This window comes from Salmo trutta, chromosome 37, assembly GCF_901001165.1.
Source record: "Salmo trutta chromosome 37, fSalTru1.1, whole genome shotgun sequence".
Taxonomy (NCBI): domain Eukaryota; kingdom Metazoa; phylum Chordata; class Actinopteri; order Salmoniformes; family Salmonidae; genus Salmo; species Salmo trutta.
Window position 1 is genome coordinate 13,676,114 of NC_042993.1, and position 20,124 is coordinate 13,696,237.

The 20,124-nt window shown below is 41.6% G+C and overlaps 3 protein-coding genes across 4 annotated transcripts; 2 read left to right on the forward strand and 1 right to left on the reverse strand.

Annotated features, from left to right (window-relative positions):
• Positions 1–1,582: 1,582 nt before the first annotated feature.
• On the forward strand, positions 1,583–7,387 carry LOC115176633 (collagen triple helix repeat-containing protein 1-like). The gene is made up of 4 exons (XM_029736748.1): positions 1,583–1,788; positions 5,329–5,547; positions 5,855–6,071; positions 6,881–7,387. Exons 1-4 carry the CDS (start codon positions 1,678–1,680, stop codon positions 7,021–7,023), a joined length of 690 nt encoding a protein of 229 aa, XP_029592608.1. The 5' UTR covers positions 1,583–1,677; the 3' UTR covers positions 7,024–7,387.
• Positions 7,388–7,501: 114 nt separating this feature from the next.
• LOC115176631 (mitochondrial folate transporter/carrier-like) lies at positions 7,502–16,470 on the reverse strand. The gene is made up of 7 exons (XM_029736747.1): positions 15,836–16,470; positions 15,421–15,571; positions 12,999–13,084; positions 11,213–11,367; positions 9,183–9,296; positions 8,819–8,964; positions 7,502–8,532 (listed from the first exon to the last, which is right to left on the reverse strand). Exons 1-7 carry the CDS (start codon positions 16,053–16,055, stop codon positions 8,409–8,411), a joined length of 996 nt encoding a protein of 331 aa, XP_029592607.1. The 5' UTR covers positions 16,056–16,470; the 3' UTR covers positions 7,502–8,408.
• Positions 16,471–16,574: 104 nt separating this feature from the next.
• LOC115176941 (tRNA selenocysteine 1-associated protein 1-like) lies at positions 16,575–19,788 on the forward strand. 2 transcript variants are annotated; one of them, XM_029737354.1, is made up of 7 exons: positions 16,575–16,713; positions 17,141–17,238; positions 17,419–17,518; positions 17,731–17,783; positions 18,048–18,204; positions 18,295–18,328; positions 18,549–19,788. In XM_029737354.1, exons 2-7 carry the CDS (start codon positions 17,153–17,155, stop codon positions 18,692–18,694), a joined length of 576 nt encoding a protein of 191 aa, XP_029593214.1. In that variant the 5' UTR covers positions 16,575–16,713; positions 17,141–17,152; the 3' UTR covers positions 18,695–19,788. The 2 variants fall into 2 exon arrangements, with proteins under 2 accessions (XP_029593214.1, XP_029593213.1); XM_029737353.1 differs by having other exon boundaries at positions 16,576–16,718.
• The last annotated feature ends 336 nt before the right edge of the window (positions 19,789–20,124 follow it).

A 20,124-nucleotide genomic window follows, 5' to 3' on the forward strand; every position in this document is an offset into this window, starting at 1 on the left:
CTAGAGCTCAGACTTTTCGACCTGAAAATAACTGACATTATTTGACCTCATTCTTTTCTGGGTTCCCAGTTGTCTTGAAAGCACCAATATACATGACCTATAATTGTTTGTAGTCATCAACATAATCATCATCATCAGCTAGTCTACAGGAAAAATACTTAAGGAAGATCTCAATTAATTACGCCTCCTTCTCAAAACCCATTGGAGGAGAAGATCAGAGGGGCGGGACCTCTGACTTTCTCATCCAATGGGTTTTGAGAATGTTTAATTTTTTTATTTTACCATTATTTTACCTGATAAATTGGACTGAGAACACGTTCTCATTTACAGCAATGACCTGGGGAATAGTTTCAGGGGAGAGGAGGGGGATGAATGAGCCAATTGTAAGCTGGGGATGATTAGGTGACCGTGATGGTATGAGGGACAGATTGGGAATTTAACCAGGACACCGGGGTTAACACCTCTACTCTTACGATATGTGCCATGGGATCTTTAGTGACCACAGAGAGTCAGGGCACCCGTTTAACATCCCATCCAAAAGACGGCACCCTACACAGGGCAGTGTCCCCAATGAGGTGAGGCGAGAGGACACAAGGAGTATGCCATTGAGTTCTTCCCAATTTCATGAAATAACAGACTAGGATACCCACATATAACTGATTCTATACCATGATGAGAAATTACATAGTTCCATCTTCCCAATCTGTTATTAGTGGTGGGGCAACGGGCAGCCCACAGTTGGGGCACCGGGCAGCTCACAGTTGGGGCACCGGGCAGCCCACAGTTGGGGCACCGGGCAGCCCACAGTTGGGGCACCGGGCAGCCCACAGTTGGGGCACCGGGCAGCCCACAGTTGGGGCACAGGGCAGCCCACAGTTGGGGCACCGGGCAGCCCACAGTTGGGGCACAGGGCAGTCCACAGTTGGGGCACAGGGCAGCCCACAGTTGGGGCACAGGGCAGCCCACAGTTGGGGCACAGGGCAGCCCACAGTTGGGGCACAGGGCAGCCCACAGTTGGGGCACAGGGCAGCCCACAGTTGGGGCACAGGGCAGTCCACAACAACTGTAAACAAGCTGAAGCATAATCAAGATGTTGGGCTCTATTCAATCTCTAACGCTGAAGACATTTCCTCTTTTGTTCTTTATTGCTCCTCTATTATTCCTCAAGCAAGGTGGGAGGCCGATGACATCACCGATTCCATCACACCAACTCCTTGAAGTTTGCAGTTGTGTCTAAAAAACACTATTTTGCTCAGCAACAACAAAAATAATCTTGCCTTTAGTGTGTGCACTTTACGTTATTTATACTTGAGATATTGCTTTTCAACAGCACAAGTTCAAAATTCGCTGGAGCCTAAAACGGGTCTTGAACAAGTGACCATGTGGTTAACACTTGTTCCAGTTCCAGACCAATTGACACGCAGTAGGCTCACATTAAGATAATTTATATTTTCAAATAGATTGTTATTTCCCGTCCATGACAACTTCTGAGTAGGTACAGACATTTGACAAACTTTAGTGGCAAAAACTCATAAATCATACGCTATGTGAGAACACATTTATAGGCAGAGTATAGGCGCGCTCTAAACTTCCCTCATCCCCACTCACTTGAAGTACGGCGCAGCAGAGCAGCAGGGAAGTGCTGTGGTCTCTCTCGATCTTTTGGGAAAATAAAAGATGGTATCAGCTCTAACTCGTCTGCTGCTCCTCACCTGCGTGATTCTACCTTTCCATGGAGCAGAGAAAATGAGAAAGGCACTTGACAGGAAGGATGTTGAATACGAAAAGGTAAAAAACATATCAAATAAACTATTTTGGGTTAAAGTTAAAGCTGCACAGCCCTCAAAGTGCCGAAAACTACAGTATCTCATCCCGATTGATTTAACTAATGTTTAGTACTTTAATTGTTGCAATTTCCTTTCATTGTTCCATACTTTAAAATATCAAAAGTTTTTTTCAACGATATTTTCTTTTTAGTGATTTTCAGTTCTATATCTACTACCATCATTTTGAATGGGCTGTGGATGATTGGTGCCACGTTGACCAGTGGCCACTCGCAAATGTTCTTTCAATGTTATATGGCATATTGGGCATCACTGTTGCAAACAAGAAGTTGGCAAAGGTCCAGCATGCAGAAGAATTAAACAGACCCAGACAGAAGTCATGAGGGGTCTGGCTGGTTCATTGTTCACTGGGCACAGACGTCAGCTCAACATCTAGTTTTGATTTACATTTGGTTGAGTTGTCAACTAACATGAATCCAACAAAACATGTCACCATGTCATTGGATTTACGTTAACCGTTGGGTGAAAAAAAAGACGAAATGTCATTATGTTGATGACTTTTTGAAAATCCAATGAGTTTTCCGCGTTGATTCAACTCATCACATTGGAATTACGTGGAAACGACGTTGTTTCAACCAGTTTTTGCCCCGTAGTTTTAGCCTACTGGAAACTAGTGGGTTGTTGCTTTAGTGTAGTCCTAGTGCATACATCTGACCAGCAGTAAAGGACTGCATGGTAATAACTGAGTAATGTGATTTGATGAACATCATCTTGTTATTATCTGTCTAGTGTACCGGAAACGATGCAGACAAACCAAACTGCACCAGAATCTCTGCTGAATTCAATTCAAGAACCTATTATTTGAACAACATGGTAAAAATCTCATCCTTTCCAGAGAATATCGTTTTTTTTATTGCCACTGTAACGTTACTGTGTATTCTGTATGTCTTTAGCAGCATGCTCTCACCCTGGTTTGAAGTCTGCACACGGTTTGCTGAGACGTAACTTTTTTCTCTATATTGGGTCTTCTTTTTGTCCAGCTCGTTTGAACATTTTGGATCTGTGTAAAACCTAATTGAGTCCAAACTTAATGTATGGTGTGTTGGGGATTTCTCAATGTTAGACCATAGTTACAATAACAGTCACTTTCTTTGTTATCCCAGCAGTAGAATGTTTGTCTGTGTAAAGTATAAACACGGTATATTATACAGTAGGCTACTGCAGTTTGTTCAGCACGTTTCGGATTAGTTAATAGGAAAGTCAGCTGTGTAGCTGAGCGGAACAGAGGTGCCTTTCATGACTTTTGAATTCTCTCCAGAAACAAATCAAGCCCTAATAAACGTCTGAGACATTCATTCCCTCAACTGTGGTCTTATAATGATATTGGCTCCAGTCCTGTATGGCTCAGTTGATAGAGCACGGCGCTTGCAATGCCAGGATTGTGGGTTGGAGTCCCGGGACCACCCATATGTAATTTATGGATAAAAGTGTCTGCTAAATGGCATATATTAATAAAGGATAATAACCACATTCAAATATATTTATAGTCACAGAGGCATTTACATATTGTCACTTATAGGCTACTGTATTATGTATCTCAAATCCCATACATGTGCTCAAGTGCTTTTATAGGAGAATACTTGGTTTGGTAGGCTGCGGGACCCAGACACATCACTCCCCCAGTCAGAGCACACCCCCAGTCAGAGCACTCCCCCAGTCAGAGCACTCCCCCAGTCAGAGCACACCCCCAGACACATCACTCCCCCAGTCAGAGCACTCCCCCAGTCAGAGCACTCCCCCAGTCAGAGCACTCCCCCAGTCAGAGCACACCCCCAGTCAGAGCACACCCCCAGACACATCACTCCCCCAGTCAGAGCACTTCCCCAGTCAGAGCACACCCCCAGTCAGAGCACACCCCCAGTCAGAGCACTCCCCCAGTCAGAGCACACCCCCAGTCAGAGCACTCCCCCAGTCAGAGCACTCCCCCAGTCAGAGCACACCCCCAGTCAGAGCACTCCCCCAGTCAGAGCACACCCCCAGTCAGAGCACTCCCCCAGTCAGAGCACTCCCCCAGTCGGAGTGCTACTCCCCCAGTCAGAGCACTCCCCCAGTCAGAGCACACCCCCAGGCGGCTCCACCCCCAGGCGGCTCCACCATAGTCACTTAATGGCAAAAACAGACCTGGGTCCAGTTTTCCAATAGCGATGGAATGTAGGCTTGCGAGTGTTTTAACGATGCATCTTTCCTACAAAAGCCGAAGCGTTTTCCTAAACACCATGCAGAGGGAATCGTCGCTAAGTGTATCGTTGTGTTGTGTTGATACTGTTAGGATCGAAAGAAAGCGAGTGCTGCTCTTGGATCAGCTTTCTCCATCAAAATCTTTCTTTAACATACATTATACTTATTTCACAATACTGACGACGGATCAGCTCCTAGACCTAGAGAGAGATTTTAATTTATTTATTTTACCTTTATTTAACTGGGCAAGTCAGTTAAGAACAAATTCTTATTTACAATGACGACCTAGGAACAGTGGGTTAACTGCCTTGTTCAGGGCTGAACAATATTATCACAGATGGCTGGAAATATTGATGGGTATTATTCTAATGATAAAATTGCACTAAATCACTGATTTGGCAGATCATTGTGCACATGTTAGGCTACACATCATAAAATATGTTGAGACAAATTAAAGACAACAAAATAGAACTCAATTTATTGAATATGAAATGTATTTCAATATGATTGAAATAGCCCTATAGCTTACGGTTTATATTTTAATTCGGCCATTTCTCATTTGAAACATATTTTTATAGGTCGCTAGTTTGTATCAATTGCAAGGACATTGGCAACTTTGAATTTCCAGTCAACTTTGTTCTGAAGTTATCATGCTCACAGAGACAGATGTGATTCTATGTTTAGCGGAGATCTTCTGTGTATAAAGTGACGTGGGAGGGCAAAAAAACATCTAACGGCGCGCTTAGCTGTTCTATGAGTGGTCTGAGGCAGGCGTTAGATCTCCAGTGTTTTCAAGTGCAACGTTAATGACGATGGTTTTGGGAAACTAGTTGAATCAATGTTGTTTCCACATAATTTAAACAAACAAAAATCAATGTGATGAAGTTGAATCAATGTGAAAAACTGATTGGATTTGCAAAAAGTCATCAACGTAAAGGAATTTCAGAAATGTTTGTCATTTTTTCACCCAACTTTTAACCTAAATCTATGACAAGGTTCACATTTCTGTTGATTTCAGGTTGAATTCACGTTAGTTGACAACTCAATCAACTGTAAATCAAAACTAGACATTAAACTGACATCTGTGTCCACCATTATCCATTACAGGTCTAGATGTCCATTGTCATGAATGTGGGCACATACATTTGATGTAGTTCATATGAGGCTTAGATGACAACCTGGTATTTCTTAACTCTAGGTGGTATGTTATTAGAACAGTCTGTCTCTCCCTCTTGTTCTCCATTATAACAGTGTCTCTCTCTCTCCCTCCATCTCTTCCTCTCTCCCTCCCTCTCTCATTCTCCAGTACAACAGCTGCCCCCAGGGTCCGGCTGGCACCCCTGGAAGGGAGGGTAACCCTGGCCACAATGGCATCCCTGGGACCCCTGGCATCCCGGGGCGTGATGGCATCAAGGGGGAGAAAGGAGAGTGTGTGAGTGAGGTGTTTGAGGAGCCCTGGAAACCCAACTACAAGCAGTGTGCCTGGAACTCACTCAACTATGGGATCGACCTGGGCAAGATAGCTGTAAGTGGCTGGCAATGCTCATTAGACAGGATCTGGGGCACAGAGTAATATAGTTACATCAGCATTATTACTATATTGATCATCCATAATAAGGTTGATTGTGTTTGTTTAGAGAAAAATATTTGTTAACATGTTATTTTCATTTGCTCTTAAGCCTCTGTACTAACAGTGTAATTACTAGTAACAACATTGTATTATTCACACTGAATTGAAATGAGACATGAATACAAAACATAAAACATTGAAGATGCTATCATTGGATGCTAGTGTTAGGTTTTCCTCTCCACCTCTCATGTCTCCCCTGTAGGACTGTACATTCACCAAGCTGCGTTCAGACAGTGCCCTGCGTGTGCTCTTCAGCGGCTCCCTGAGGCTGAAGTGTAAGACAGCCTGCTGCCAGCGTTGGTACTTCACCTTCAATGGAGCTGAGTGTACAGGACCTCTTCCCATCGAGTTCATCATCTACCTCGACCAAGGCAGCCCTGAGCTCAACTCCACCATCAACATACACAGAACCTCATCTGGTAATCAACCTTACACTCACTATATACAGAACCTCATCTGATAATCAACCTTACACTCACTATATACAGAACCTCATCTGGTTAGAGATTATACCATCAACATGCACAGCTCATCCGGTAAACTGAGATAGTGTAGCTAGTGGTAGCTATTTGTTTATGGTGGTATTTTGCTTATATATCTCAAATGTGAAATTTATTGTAGCCTTAAAATATTAATTATTACTGTTTAAATTACGCAAGACATTTGGCATACGCATGCCTACTCCATAGTTTTTCTTCTTTAGCTGCCAAGTTCACCAGTGTAGCAAGACCAAAACAAAGCAATTAACAGCCCTCGTCTTGGCACACATACGGCAGTGTGGATGTTCGATGTAACTCAGGAAGTTGTCTTGTAAATATACCTAAATTACCTTAGTTTTTCTCTCAGTGACACTTTACCTGAATTTAGAGTAACTTCTCTTGTCTTGTCCCAGTCTAAGGGTTGTGTGAGGGGATCTATGACCTGTGTATTCCTCTTGTCTTGTCCCAGTCTAAGGGTTGTGTGAGGGGATCTATGACCTGTGTATTCCTCTTGTCTTGTCCCAGTCTAAGGGTTGTGTGAGGGGATCTATGACCTGTGTATTCCTCTTGTCTTGTCCCAGTCTAAGGGTTGTGTGAGGGGATCTATGACCTGTGTATTCCTCTTGTCTTGTCCCAGTCTAAGGGTTGTGTGAGGGGATCTATGACCTGTGTATTCCTCTTGTCTTGTCCCAGTCTAAGGGTTGTGTGAGGGGATCTATGACCTGTGTATTCCTCTTGTCTTGTCCCAGTTGAAGGGTTGTGTGAGGGGATCCGGGCAGGCCTGGTGGACGTGGCTATCTGGGTGGGGACCTGTGCTGACTACCCCAGAGGAGACGCATCTACAGGGTGGAACTCCGTATCCAGGGTCTTCATAGAGGAGCTGCCCAAATGAGGCCGTCTTTATTAAGTGATGGGACCAGGACCCATAGAGAAAGAACCCCTAACAATCCTTCTGAAGCCTTTGACTACATATCAGTTTAGTTTCTGGATGGGTTCCTAGTCTTTGACAATGTCCTCTGGCCAATCAGAAAACTTCAGTTGTGGCTAAAGCCTACTACAGTATCACTGATGTTCACTTGAATGTTTTGTACTACAGCACATGGGTAGGGTCTAGTTTATTGGCCACCTGAAATTAGATTTATTCTTCATTAGTCCCATTCCTGTTTAATAAGGCAAGATTTTGGCTGCGCTTGTAATCTGTTGAAGTCGTACATTTTTAAATTAATTACTGTCAATAAAGTAATATTTTGTATGAATCAAGCATTGTGTTACTCATTACACTAACACGTTTTCCTATAAGAGAATATATATTTTTGAAAATTTGTGAATTCATAAAGAAATGCATTTAGATTTAGATGCATTTAGACAGATTTTAAGTGAACACAGCATAGCTGTTAAATTTAATGCTAAAGAAGATCTACCAAATGTTTTCCTATCAGAGAAGAACATTCTTTGAAATGTGCTGATCCCTTTTTCCAAATGACATGTGAACACAGAACAGCTGTAAAATGTAATCTGAAACAAAAAAAAGCTAACAAATACAAAAGCAACATAAAGGTTGAAACTTGAATATAATATTTTACCTGAAAGAAATGGACTAATGCCAATTCAACTCTGAAATTAACAATATTTCAAAGATGTTGAATAGTGCAATCAGTCTTCTGTGATCATTTCCTATGACATAATCAACATGAAGGTTTACATGCACTACAGTATGATGCCAATAAGTTAAATTAAAACAAATTGGGGTACATTAGTACCCTGAAAATAGAAGGTATGCTCTTTTAACACACACACACACACACACACACACACACACAGAGACACCACAGCCAGCAGCATTAAAAGAATGGTTGCTTTTTTCTTTGATGTTTCACACCCACATCCTGTACAGTACCTCCAGTGAAGTCTGTTCTTCTGTGATGCATCCAAGAGACAGAGACCAGTCTTTAATTACCAGCATTGTCAACATCATGTCTCTGAGAATGCCAAACCTCAAATGCATACGATAGACGCGAGTCCTGGTTTTTCATAGTGGTAATAAGATCTAATTCCACCACATGCTTTAGGAGTTGCTTTATGGTTGTTTTGACTCGGCTGCCAGACGTGTATCCAGGTGATATGTCCGCTCCAGTTGTCCAGTTACCGGCTATGTCCAGTTACCTGCTGTGACAGTTCTGGAGACTTCAGTTCATGGCTTATCTTATCTAGCACCACATACACTGTCTGTGTCCCTTCCTATTTGTGGTCCTTCCATGGCTGTCTCCTTAGTCCTCCTCACTTCTGGCCCATCAGGAAGCGAGACACGTTCTCATAGACCAGGAAGGTGATACAGCAGGCTGGGGTGACACGGATCAGGTTGGGCACCATGCCTTTATAGAACCCTACAGCTCCCTCATTCCTGTGGAGGAGGGGCCAAAACAAACACAGTAGTCTCTATGTGGGAGAAAAAAAACTGACTGAAATGGCAGCAATGGAATGGGCGTTAGCAAGCTTTCTCATGGCTCTCTGTAGGGTTAGAGTTTGAAGCTGCAGATCTTAGTTGCTTCACACTGTTATGTTACCTAACCCATGAACATGGTTATATGCCCACTTAATAGTCAATTATACCAAGTTTTGGCTAGTTAACCTAAAACTAGCTGTTTTCCCTGTATGTACAGTAAACCAACAGTATGGTCTTGGCCTACCTCCATGTCCTCCTGACCACATCCAGGACTCCATTGTACTTATTATGCTGGTCCTGCAGGCGAGCCCGCACCACCTGGTAAGGGTATGTGGTAGCCACAGCAAATATTTTGGATAGAGCTGCCATTGTGATGTATTCCAATGCATTCTGGTCAGACGGAGAGAGAGTGGGAGAGAGAGAGGTTGGAGGAATGATGCCTGTGAGTCACTTCTTTCATAAGCATTACGGTAATTCTTCCAGAAATCCTGCAACACTTAGATGTGGGTTTTCTTTATAAGTACTTTAAAGGTTTATTACCCATATGGTTGAGTCATTAAAACTAGGTGTGGTTATAGAAGTCTTATGTTTCCTCACTCTGCACTCACCAGTTTAGCTTCTGAAGGCATTTTCTTGTATTTGTTGTAGTCTCTCTTCAGCTCCTCATAGGCCATGAACTGCAATGCCCCGTGTGATGTGCCAAATATACCAGGAACATACCCCTGGAGGGTTAAACACGGGTCATTATCTGTACCTGACAAATAAACTTTTAAATTAAATGTTATACATTATCTTCCAAATCCAATTGATATGATCATGGTATTTATAATATTGAAAAATACTTATAGCTGATATAAAAACACTAATATCTTGAAAGACAATTTATCCTATCGAATACCCAGGCTGTTCAATTCCGGTCCTAGAGGTCCGAACCACTTCTGTTTTTGTTTCTACCTGGTAGTGAATTGCACTCAACTGGTGTCCAGGTCTGAATTAGTCCCTTATTAGGAGAGGATGACAACCAGAAGTGTTTTAGCCCTAGAGGACTGTCATTGATCAGCCCTGCCCTGTGCATAATCTACTCCTACTAACACTGACTTTGCTGATAACTACTTTATTGAGGAAAAAATGTACTTATTACTATGACTGTGAACAGCTGTGTAAATTAGTTAAGTAAAAATACTTTAAAGTACTACTTAAGTAGGGTTTTTGGGGTATCTGTACTGGTTTGGTGCCGTCTGGTTTGCTTAATATAAGGAATTTGAAATAATTTATACTTTTACTTTTGATACTTAAGTATATTTTAGCAATTACATTTACTTTGATACTTAAGTATATTTAAAACCAGATACTACACGAGTAAAATTCTAAGTATTTTAAATGGGTGACTTTCACTTGAGTCGTTTCCTATTAATGTATCTTCACTTTTACTGAAGTATGCTAATTGGGTACTTTTTCCTCCAATGACTGTGAAATGTGGTTGTCTCACCTAGCTATCTCAATTAAGATGAATGCACTAAAATGAAAAATGGAGGTACTGCCCCCTAGTGGTAGTCTATAAAACATGCATTCGAATCTTATGCAACTACAGTACATACCGTAAAACTTCAATAAAAGCTGCAGTACCTAACCTTTTGGGTAAACCGATCAAATTCACATAGAAATGTGAGTTATAGGTATGTCACTCATTGAAAGAAAGTCTAAAAAGTGGTAGATCTGTTCTATGTGGCTATTTCTATGATTCTGGTTCTTAAGTTTTGTTTTTGCGTCTTATACACCAGCTTCAAACATCTGAAAAAACAATATGTTTGGGTATGGAAAAGCTATTTCACAGCAGATTAGATAGTACTATGATTCTCTACACAACACTAGCTTGTAAAATGAAATGAGGCTAACTATTCGAATTTGAGCAACTAGGAAATGGTGGAGCAATTTCTGCATAGCGCATCTTTAATAGCAGGGGCGTTTATTTTCTTAAATCCCTGAACACAATCTGTGCTTATTAGAGACAGGTTTCTATTTGGGCCAGGCGACTATTTCGTTAACGCACACAACTTTTGCACAATGAAAAGTTGAAAAGACTACCACAATGTTTATTGTGACCAGTATGACCTGTATAAACATTATAATAACAAATCCATTGTAGATCAGACTTGCAAAGACTAGGCTGACAAATCATACACCCCAATTTCGCCCATCAGCTCCATAGAGAGCTAAATTTGATCTTGTGTTTTCTTTTTGGTGGCGCCATGGCTAGCAACAATGACAGAATTAAATATAAAAATGTTGATTGTGGGAATATCAGAGCTTTGTCCACGGTAACCTCGTAAACAATTCATTTAGACCCAGTGTTTATTTGAAACAGGCGTTTACTTGCTGAAATGTTTGCCGATGCCCGGCTATTAAAAAGGAAAGCTATTTGAGACTCAGCGTTTAATTGAAGTTTTATGGTACATTGCTTAATTTTAGGCTGTGATCATAAGGAGAAAACATGTTTACATATGACACCCTTCACATGTCCTGCACATTCACTGGACCTGGACCTGACTTGTAAGCAGACAAGAGTCCTAATAAGCTCTATTCAGGATATAGCCATCATACATACAGATGACAAAACCTGGGTTATACTGAGCCTCACCCTGTACAGTCCAGGTATCCCCTCATGCCAGTAGATCTTCACCAGTGCATCTATCATCCCTTTATACTGTTTCCTGGTGGGATCAGCGTTATACTGCAGCACCAGGCGAGTCTTAGTCACCCAGATAGGGTTGGTTAGGGTGAGAGTCAATACACCTGGAGACGGAGGAAACAGAGGTGAGTTTCTGAGCTCACACACACACACCATGAATTTAACCAAACTACAAGCTCTACGCTACACTACATGGAGCCTGTGAAGCATGGAGCTGGTGAAGACGTCCCTATCTCATCATGTTTAATTAACTTCTTATGAGCAGGTGGGATGGTAACGTCCCACCTGGCCAACATCCTGTGAAATTGCAGAGCGCAAAATTCAAAAATACCAAATTCAAATATTTAACATTCTTGAAAATATATGTGTTATACATCAAAATAAAGCTTAACTTCTTGTTAATCCAGCCACTGTCAGATTTCAAAAAGGCTTTACGGCGAAAGCAAACCATGCGATTATCTGAGGACAGCGCCCCGCATACAAACACATGAAAATCATATTTCAACCAGGCAGGTGCGGCACAAAAGTCAGAAATAGCAATATAATTAATGCCTTACCTTTGAAGATCTTCTTCTGTTGGCACTCCAAAATGTCCCAGAAACATCACAAATGGTCCTTTTGTTAGATAATGTCCTTCTTTATGTCCCAGAAATGTCAATTTATTTGGTGCGTTTGATTCAGAAATACACCGGTTTCAACTCGCCCAACATGCCTACAAAGTATCTAATAAGTTACCTGTAAACTTGGTCCAAACATTTCAAACAACGTTCCTAATCCAAACTCAGGTACCCTAAAACGTAAATAAGACGGAATAAACTGTTTCTAATACCGGATAAAAACAACGTGAAGCGCGCTCCAGTTCACACGCTTGGAAACAGTAGAGTCCACCTGGAGTGACTACTTCTTCATTTCTCAAAAGAAAAGAAATTGTTCAATGTTTAAGACTGTTGACATCTAGTGGAAGCCATAAGAACTGCAACTAGGTTCCTAATAATAAGGGTATCCCATAGAAAACCATTGGAAAATCCTATGACCTCAATTTCCCCCCCCCTGGAAGGTTTGTCCTCGGGTTTTCGCCTGCCATATCAGTTCTGTTATACTCACAGACATTATTTGAACAGTTTTAGAAACTTTAGAGTGTTTTCTATCCAAATCTACCAATTATATGCATATTATAGCTTCTGGGCCTGAGTAACAGGCAGTTTACTTTGGGCACGCTTTTCATCCGGAGGTGAAAATACTGCCCCCTACCCAAGTGAGTTTAAAGTCACTTGGGGTTGGTAGAACATGACAGTCAGTGTCTTTCTTCCCCTTACCATTGTCTGTCAGTGAGTGCAGTGGATTAGTTTATTCCACTGAACTCTCTAACATGATTAGGGTAAATCACATGACTGTATATAGCCAGAAAAAGAATAAAATGTCAGCAAATTGACCAGTAACTGTATACATATGCACTTTTTCCTGAGTCAGAGTCAAATATTTTGTTCCAACCAGTCAGTCACACGCCTGATTCAACTAATCAAAGTCTGGACTAGTGGAGCAGACTATGATAGGTTTATTTTGGTGTGTAACGGTAACTGTTTGATTGGAACGAAAGCATGGACCCACCCACACTGGTCCTATGGGGATAGATCAAACAGTGTTGACCTTCGAAGTTGTGGTTATAGACATTGTATTGACCTCACGCCACCACCAGTGTGTGTGTCCCTGGGGTCTAGACAGAGGCAGTACTAACCTGCTTGGGTGGCTGACAGCAGGTGTTCTGTGGCACTCAGTTCAGAATGACGGCCTTCCTTAGTGTACGCCTTGATGGCATTGTAACTGTGGGGGAAGTTAACACAGACAGAACAGAAAATTCATTGGACACTTCAAAAGACAAATCCCGAAGCTACCATTGCTATTTAAATGTGCTATTGTCAACAGTCATGTTAAGTTACGAGTTCATATTTGATTGGATAGATCAGGGGGTTTCAAACTGGGCTACAGGATATCTGCCTGCCATTTGGGGGGGGGGGGGTGGTCATGTGAAAAATAATTATATTATGAATATCGCTAACTGCAACAGAATACCATCGTGGATACAATTTTTATGTCTCTGTGTCCAGTATGAAGGAAGTTAGAGGTAGTTTCACAAGCCAATGCCAACTAGAGTGACTTGAAATCTACACGAACCGTTAGCATACTAGCTGTTCCTGTTCAACCGACTCTGGTGAAGTCTCGAACTACCACTTTAATATGGAGGAAATTACAGTCATTGGAGCTAATTACAGGATTTTTTCTGTATAGGAAATTCTTAGGCAGGCCGTGGTCATTTTCAGGACAGAAAAACTGTTTCAGTGTCAACTTAAACAACCAAAACCAGATAGAAAGCATGCTATATATACACAGTACAAGTCAAAAGTTTGGACACACCTTCTCAATTATAACAGAATCAATAGGCATGTGCCCTGAATATGATTTTTTTTTAAATAAAATAGATTCTCCCTGACTGTCTAGCTATTATTTGACTGTTAGTACTCAAATTATTACAAATATATACAGTACCAGTCAAATGTTTGGACACACCTACTAATTTTAGGGTTTTTCTTTATTTTTACTATTTCCTAAATTGTAGAATAATAGTGAATACATCAAAACTATGAAATAACACATATGGAATCATGTACTGTAGTAACCAAACAAAGTCTTGAACAAATCAAAATATATTTTATCTTTGAGATTCTTCAAATTAGCCACCTTTTGCCTTGATGACAGCTTTGCACACTTTTGGCATTCTCTCAACCAGCTTCATGAGGAATGCTTTTCCAAAAGTCTTGAAGGAGTTCCAACATATGCTGAGCACTTGTTGGCTGCTTTTCCTTAACTCTGCGGTCCAACTCATCCCAACCAATCTCAGTTGGGTTGAGGTCAGGTGATTGTGAAGGCCAGGTCATCTGATGCAGCACTCCATCACTCTCCTTCTTGGTCAAATAGCCCTTAAACAGCCTGGAGATATGTTGGGTCATTGTCCTGTTGAAAAACAAAGAATAGTCCCACTAAGCGCAAACCAGATGGGATGGCTTATCGCTGCAGAATGCTGTGGTAGCCATGCTGGTTAAGTGTGCCTTGAATTCTAAATAGATCACAGTGTCACCAGCAAAGCACCCCCACACCATCACACCTCCTCCATGCTTCACGGTGGGAACCACATGCGGAGATCATCCGTTCACCTACTCTGTGTCTCACAAAGACACGCCGGTTGGAACCAAAAATCTCAAATTTGGACTCATCAGACCAAAGGACAGATTTCCACTGGTCTAATGTCCATTGCTTGTGTTTCTTCTTCTTATTGGTGTCCTTTACTAGTAGTTTCTTTGCAACAATTTGACCATGAAGGCCTGATTCACACAGTCTCCTCTGAACAGTTGATGTTGAGATGTGTCTGTTACTTGAACTCTGTGAAGCACTTATTTGGGTTGCAATCTGAGGTGCAGTTAACGCTAATTAACTTATCCTCTGCAGCAGAGGTAATTCTGGGTTTCATCATAGCACTTGATGGTTTTTGCGACTGCACTTGAAGAAACTTCTTGACATTTTCAGGATTCACTGACCTTCATGTCTTAAAGTAATGATGGACTGTCATTTCTCTTTGTTTATTTGAGCTGTTCTTGCCATAATATGCATAATATGGACTTGGTCTTTTACCAAATAGGGCTGTCATCCGTATACCATCCCTACCTTGTCACAACACAACTGATTGGCTCAAACGCATTAAGAAGCAAAGAAATTCCACAACTTAACTTTTAACAAGGCACACTTGTTAATTGAAATACATTCCAGGTGAATACCTCATGAAGGTGGTTGAGAGAATGACAAGAGTGTGCAAAGCTGTCATCAAGGCAAAGGGTGGCTACTTTGAAGAATCTCAAATATAAAAAATATTTTGATTTGTTTAACACTTTTTTGGTTACTACATGATTTCATGGATGTTATTTCATAGTTTTGATGTCTTCACTATTATTCTACAATATTGTCACCTTGAAGTTAAAAAAAACTATCTGGGATTGACTACTGAAATAAAAAATACATGTCAGCTGATGCATGTCATCTAGCGTAATACTGCAAAGTTATTATCCCGGAGAAAGTAGACCAGTTTTACTTCTTCTGGTTATACATACAAGAAAAAGTAGAGTCCCCATGATGCCCCAGCACCCCAGATGTTTGGGGTGACTCCTTGGTAGAGTCCTCGGACCCCCTCCTGCTGCCACACATTTCTCAAACAATGGATAATGCCATTATATTTAGGTCTCAAGTCCAGTCCATCACTCACTACAGAAAAAAGACAAGGCAGGGGAAAAGATGCACTGTCAGAGCCAATCTGAACATCAACTGTCCATTCATATAGCCAGGTAGCTAGCTACTCCTATGTTATTACCATGTGCCGATTGCATCATTTGCAGGTTCCCAATCTTACACCTGTCAAAGGTAGAAGTTAGCTAGCTGCTGCAAATCATTTTTAGTCCGGACAAATAGTCCGGACAAATAAACACCTTGTAGCTAAGAGTTTTAGAACCACACATTGACATACGTTACCTGCAAACCTGATTTTGACTAGGTCAAGAGGGTGCAGCACCAGTGTTGACACGACTCCTCCACTGAGTCCTGCAACCAAATTCTCTATTTTGACATGGCTGTAGACTTGCTGGATATGTCCAGTTATGGAGAAAGGTGTGCTACTTCCAGGGGATCCCGAAGAAGCAGGAGCAGGAAGTCCTGTTGCAGCTGTCTCTTGATTTGAAGCAACAGGACTCATGTTTAGCTAGTTATTCTGTGAATTTGGCAAGAAGTTTACGTCAGCTACTTGATTCTTCAGATGTTATTCAACAGAACGCGCAAGGTATCATGCTACAGTAAAATCTAATCCCGGAATCCAAAAGGCACATACTTGAAGTAACCACATCATATTTTGAGACGTTTTAGTGACCCACGTTTTTGTCATGTGGACAAGCTACATTTCTGTCTGGCACGACCTTTCCAATGACTCGTTCGCAGGAGTTATACCGCGTTCAAACCAACTGGAGATTTCCGACTTCAGTAAGTTCAAGACAACTGGGGAACGAGCTCCGCCTGAGAAAAATCGTTTTGAACGGTCATCCAACTCGGAATTCCAAGCCGGGAACTCGGGCCATTTGCTTGAACTCCGACTTTCCAACTTGAAGATGACTACCGCTCTTTCCGAGTTCCCAGTTGTCTTGAACGCACCAAAAGCACCAATACGTTTTAGGAAATGTGACGCAATGTGGAGGACTTTACTATCCCATAATGCAACAGTGAAAGGCACACCCCCATCCACCAGCCACAAATCCTCTAGATGGCAGTCTGTAGATTTGCAACAGTCGCAGCGTGTGTTATGAAGCTGTACTTACGTTGGTGATCTGAAATTGTAAACAGAATGAGTTGCTTATGGATGGGTAATGTAAGTCCTGATATGTTATTATAATAACGTTGCATGCATAGAAAACTAGCATTAGCACATCCTAGCTCTTGTGTGACTCCCACTTTAGGATAGCTAGTGTTACCTCCCCTCAGTGCTACCACCATGCGAGCAACTAGCTCGTTAGCTAATAGATGCACCCTCAGGCATTTTCATTATTTGGCCAACGTTAACTAGTTCTTGCTCACTGACAAGCCCTAAAGAGCCTCTAGTCTCATGAAGCCTGTCATTTCCAGGTGATAAAGACCACACCAAATCAGTGACCCTGAAAGTTTGAGAATATGTTCAGTTGAATGTAGCTAGCTAGCTAGCTACATTAAGTTACAGAGTGTAGGTAACTTACAGTAGCTAGCCAGAGTAGAGGTTTTCTGTTCAACTTAGTGTTTTTCTCTCATCCCCTGTAGCTAGAGCCTTACATGGATGAGAAGTTCATCTCTCGTGCATTCGCCACCATGGGAGAGCTTGTGGTGGGGGTGAGAATCATCCGGAACAAAATGAACTGGTAAGACAGGGAAGAACATTAGGCTACTGCAATAGAAGGGTTATGACTGATATAAAAAAAAATTGTCTTTGGGAATGTCTAGTAGCCTCTGTATATTACTATCACTATTCAACAACAGAAGAAATTGCACAAACACAACACGTACATGTATGTGTTTTGGTCCTTCTCCACCTTGTGTAGGGGTGCGGCAGGCTATTGCTTTGTTGAGCTGGCGGACGAGGCCACTGCTGAGAGGTGTCTCAGGAAAGTCAACGGGAAGCCTCTCCCTGGAGCCACACCGGTACAGGGCCACCACACACACAGCACTTAATGATTCCACATTGATTTCCAATCTCGAATCGACCCATACCTCCTTCACCTATCTCAGGCACTCTTGAGAGGATTGGATATGTATAGGGCATATGGTGAACTCTTGATATACCCATTAACTTTATTAGAGATAAATAACGTCTGGAATAATCCATTCTGAACAAAACTCTCTCTTCTCTACAGCCGAAGAGGTTCAAACTAAACCGTGCCACGTACGGAAGGCAAGGAGAGAACAGGTATGTACTTCATGCCACTGAACTTACTTTGTCCAGGGACTAACACAGCCTCCCTTCATACAGTAGAGAAGGTAGTTGTGTGTAGATGAAGGAAAACACTTTTATTCCATTCGTTTGGTATGTTGAAGTTGTTGTCTCCCATCACGGATGTAGGAAATATCCCAAATAATCCACACTTTTCATTCATTACTCATTATTAATAGCATATTGATTTTTAATAAATATGATGTTTATTCATAAAGGTTTTCTTTCCTTGAAAAACAGAGGTGATTACTCAGACAACCGGTACAATCAGCCATACTCGTACAACAACAACCAGTACTACCAACAGTACCCTGACTACTATTCCAACTGGGGCTATGACCAGAACACAGGCAGCTACGGAGGTTACAACTACAACCACTATAACTATAGCAACCAGGTGTGTTCTCCCACCCCCTCTACTCTATCTTTCTTTACATATACATTAGCTGTACCATGTTGTGAATAAAGACCTGTCTCTTTGTTTTAGGGTTATGGGGAGACTGAAGATGATGGACTGGAGTGTGAGTGCTCTGTTTTCTTTCATTTCTCAATCTTCATTATACAAAAAAGCGGCTTAAGTATGTGACACTATTTGACATAATGTATTTAACCCAGGCCTGGAGTATAGCCTACAAACTGTCCAGTCTGTCTGATCTTCATGGCTCTCGTGCTGTGCACCTTTGTCTGTGTGCCTGACTGTGTGATCTTACTGTGTGCCTTGTGTGTGTGCGCCTCCTGCAGACCCCATGGTGGCACTGGATGTGGTGGCAGCCAACAGGCAGTACATGGAGGAGAGTGAGGAGCTGTATGATGCCCTCACAGACTGCCACTGGCCTGCCCTGGAGCCTCCTGGTCCTACTGCTGCTGCACCATCCAAGACACAGTAGAACTAGCAGACCCCTGGTCGACAGACGGCAACAGTCGGACTCTCTCAACCTCTCGATGTGGATTGTTTGGAACAGCCCAGTGTGAAGGTTCAAAGGGTAAAGGCATCTCGTCCTGCCTGCCAAGAGTAGCTGGTCTTCAGTGTCTTGCACTCTTGCAATGGGCTAAGCTAAGCGAACAGACCACAGTGTATGATTCGTGTGAACCCAGCTCCAGTGACTGAAAGGATGCCCCCCTCATGTTTGAATTGTATTTTTTATCGCTCACCCCCACTAATTTCTTTGGGGTTATTGGGCACTGGTTTGGTTCCAATTGCCCAATGAACAGGCTTGTTTCGGTGCTTGATGTCTTTGTAATCATATCTTCAAGGACCGCAGTGCTAGTTTGAGCCTGTCTTTTCCCTCCCTCACATAGCTACCTTTTTCATATTTATTGTCCACACTGGAAAATAGAATAAGATTGAAATATAATTCCTATTCGACACCCTATTTAACCTATTGATTATCTATCTAGGGTCACTTGCTTTTTATTGTGGAGTGGAAGACTGTGTAGTGGGTGTTTTAAACCTTTCTCCTCCATGTTATAATTTGAAAGCTGTGGTACAGACAGGATTGTTGATTCTGCTTTGTGTAAATACTCGTCAACAGAATGTGGAGGTGCGTGTATTCACTTTATAATAACTTACATGAATAATACGTTATAAATGCTTCATAAATTAATATAAATGCTTTTACATGTTTTCATAATGAAATACTTGAATAAATAGGTTATGAATGCTTATTCTTCAGAGTTATTATAAAGTGTAACTGTTTCATCAATGTCAAATGTGATGTCCTTTATAGCAGGATATGATGGTATTCTTTCTGGCTAGTCTACAGATCACCTCATATTACTGTAGTAGAAATACAGTATCAGATCAGCTTGTTCAGTGATCATAGCTCCAAGACCACATGCTGACTGCAGCAAAGAATATCAGTATCTACAAGCTCACATCACCAGTGTTCATATTTCTTGCTTTTGGTGATAAATACTTGTGACATTGATGCTCTGAGACCGACATGTATTAAAATGTGGAATAACCTATTTCCAAAACACACTTCAAGGCCCTAAAATAATCTGTTACTCTATTTGAAAAGATGAACTACAAACCTGCTCCTGTAATAACAGAGTAGAGAAGCACAAAAACTATGATATGTTTTTGCTCCATGCACTTGAAAATCCATCTTTTACTAGTTTAAATTCACCAGATGCCCAGTAATTAATTGAGGGGAAAGTATTCCTTCCTAGAATCCTTCTCAATTATAGGCTGGAATCAGAATCCTGAAACAATAGTAAAACAGCCATTCAGTTTGCATCCGGCTACCTCAATCATTACACAACCAGCACCAGAGAGTCTATCGTTGCAGACTGTTCTCATAGACTAGATGTAACA

What these genes read in the sequence shown, in the direction of transcription:
- LOC115176941 (XM_029737353.1), top strand. Translation starts at nt 16,695, where the DNA reads ATGAGTTGCTTATGGATGGGTAAT. An exon ending in GTTGCTTATGGATGGGTAAT is followed by an intron (nt 16,719 to 17,140) that starts GTAAGTCCTGAT and finishes CATCCCCTGTAG; the next exon opens with CTAGAGCCTTACATGGATGA. An exon ending in ACTATAACTATAGCAACCAG is followed by an intron (nt 18,205 to 18,294) that starts GTGTGTTCTCCC and finishes TCTTTGTTTTAG; the next exon opens with GGTTATGGGGAGACTGAAGA.
- LOC115176631 (XM_029736747.1), bottom strand. Translation starts at nt 16,055, where the DNA reads ATGAGTCCTGTTGCTTCAAATCAAGAGACAGCTGCAACAGGACTTCCT. An exon ending in GCTGTCAGCCACCCAAGCAG is followed by an intron (nt 11,368 to 12,998) that starts GTTAGTACTGCC and finishes CTCCGTCTCCAG; the next exon opens with GTGTATTGACTCTCACCCTA. An exon ending in GGATACCTGGACTGTACAGG is followed by an intron (nt 9,297 to 11,212) that starts GTGAGGCTCAGT and finishes TTAACCCTCCAG; the next exon opens with GGGTATGTTCCTGGTATATT.
- LOC115176633 (XM_029736748.1), top strand. Translation starts at nt 1,678, where the DNA reads ATGGTATCAGCTCTAACTCGTCTGCTGCTCCTCACCTGCGTGATTCTA. An exon ending in TCGACCTGGGCAAGATAGCT is followed by an intron (nt 5,548 to 5,854) that starts GTAAGTGGCTGG and finishes TCTCCCCTGTAG; the next exon opens with GACTGTACATTCACCAAGCT. An exon ending in CATACACAGAACCTCATCTG is followed by an intron (nt 6,072 to 6,880) that starts GTAATCAACCTT and finishes GTCTTGTCCCAG; the next exon opens with TTGAAGGGTTGTGTGAGGGG.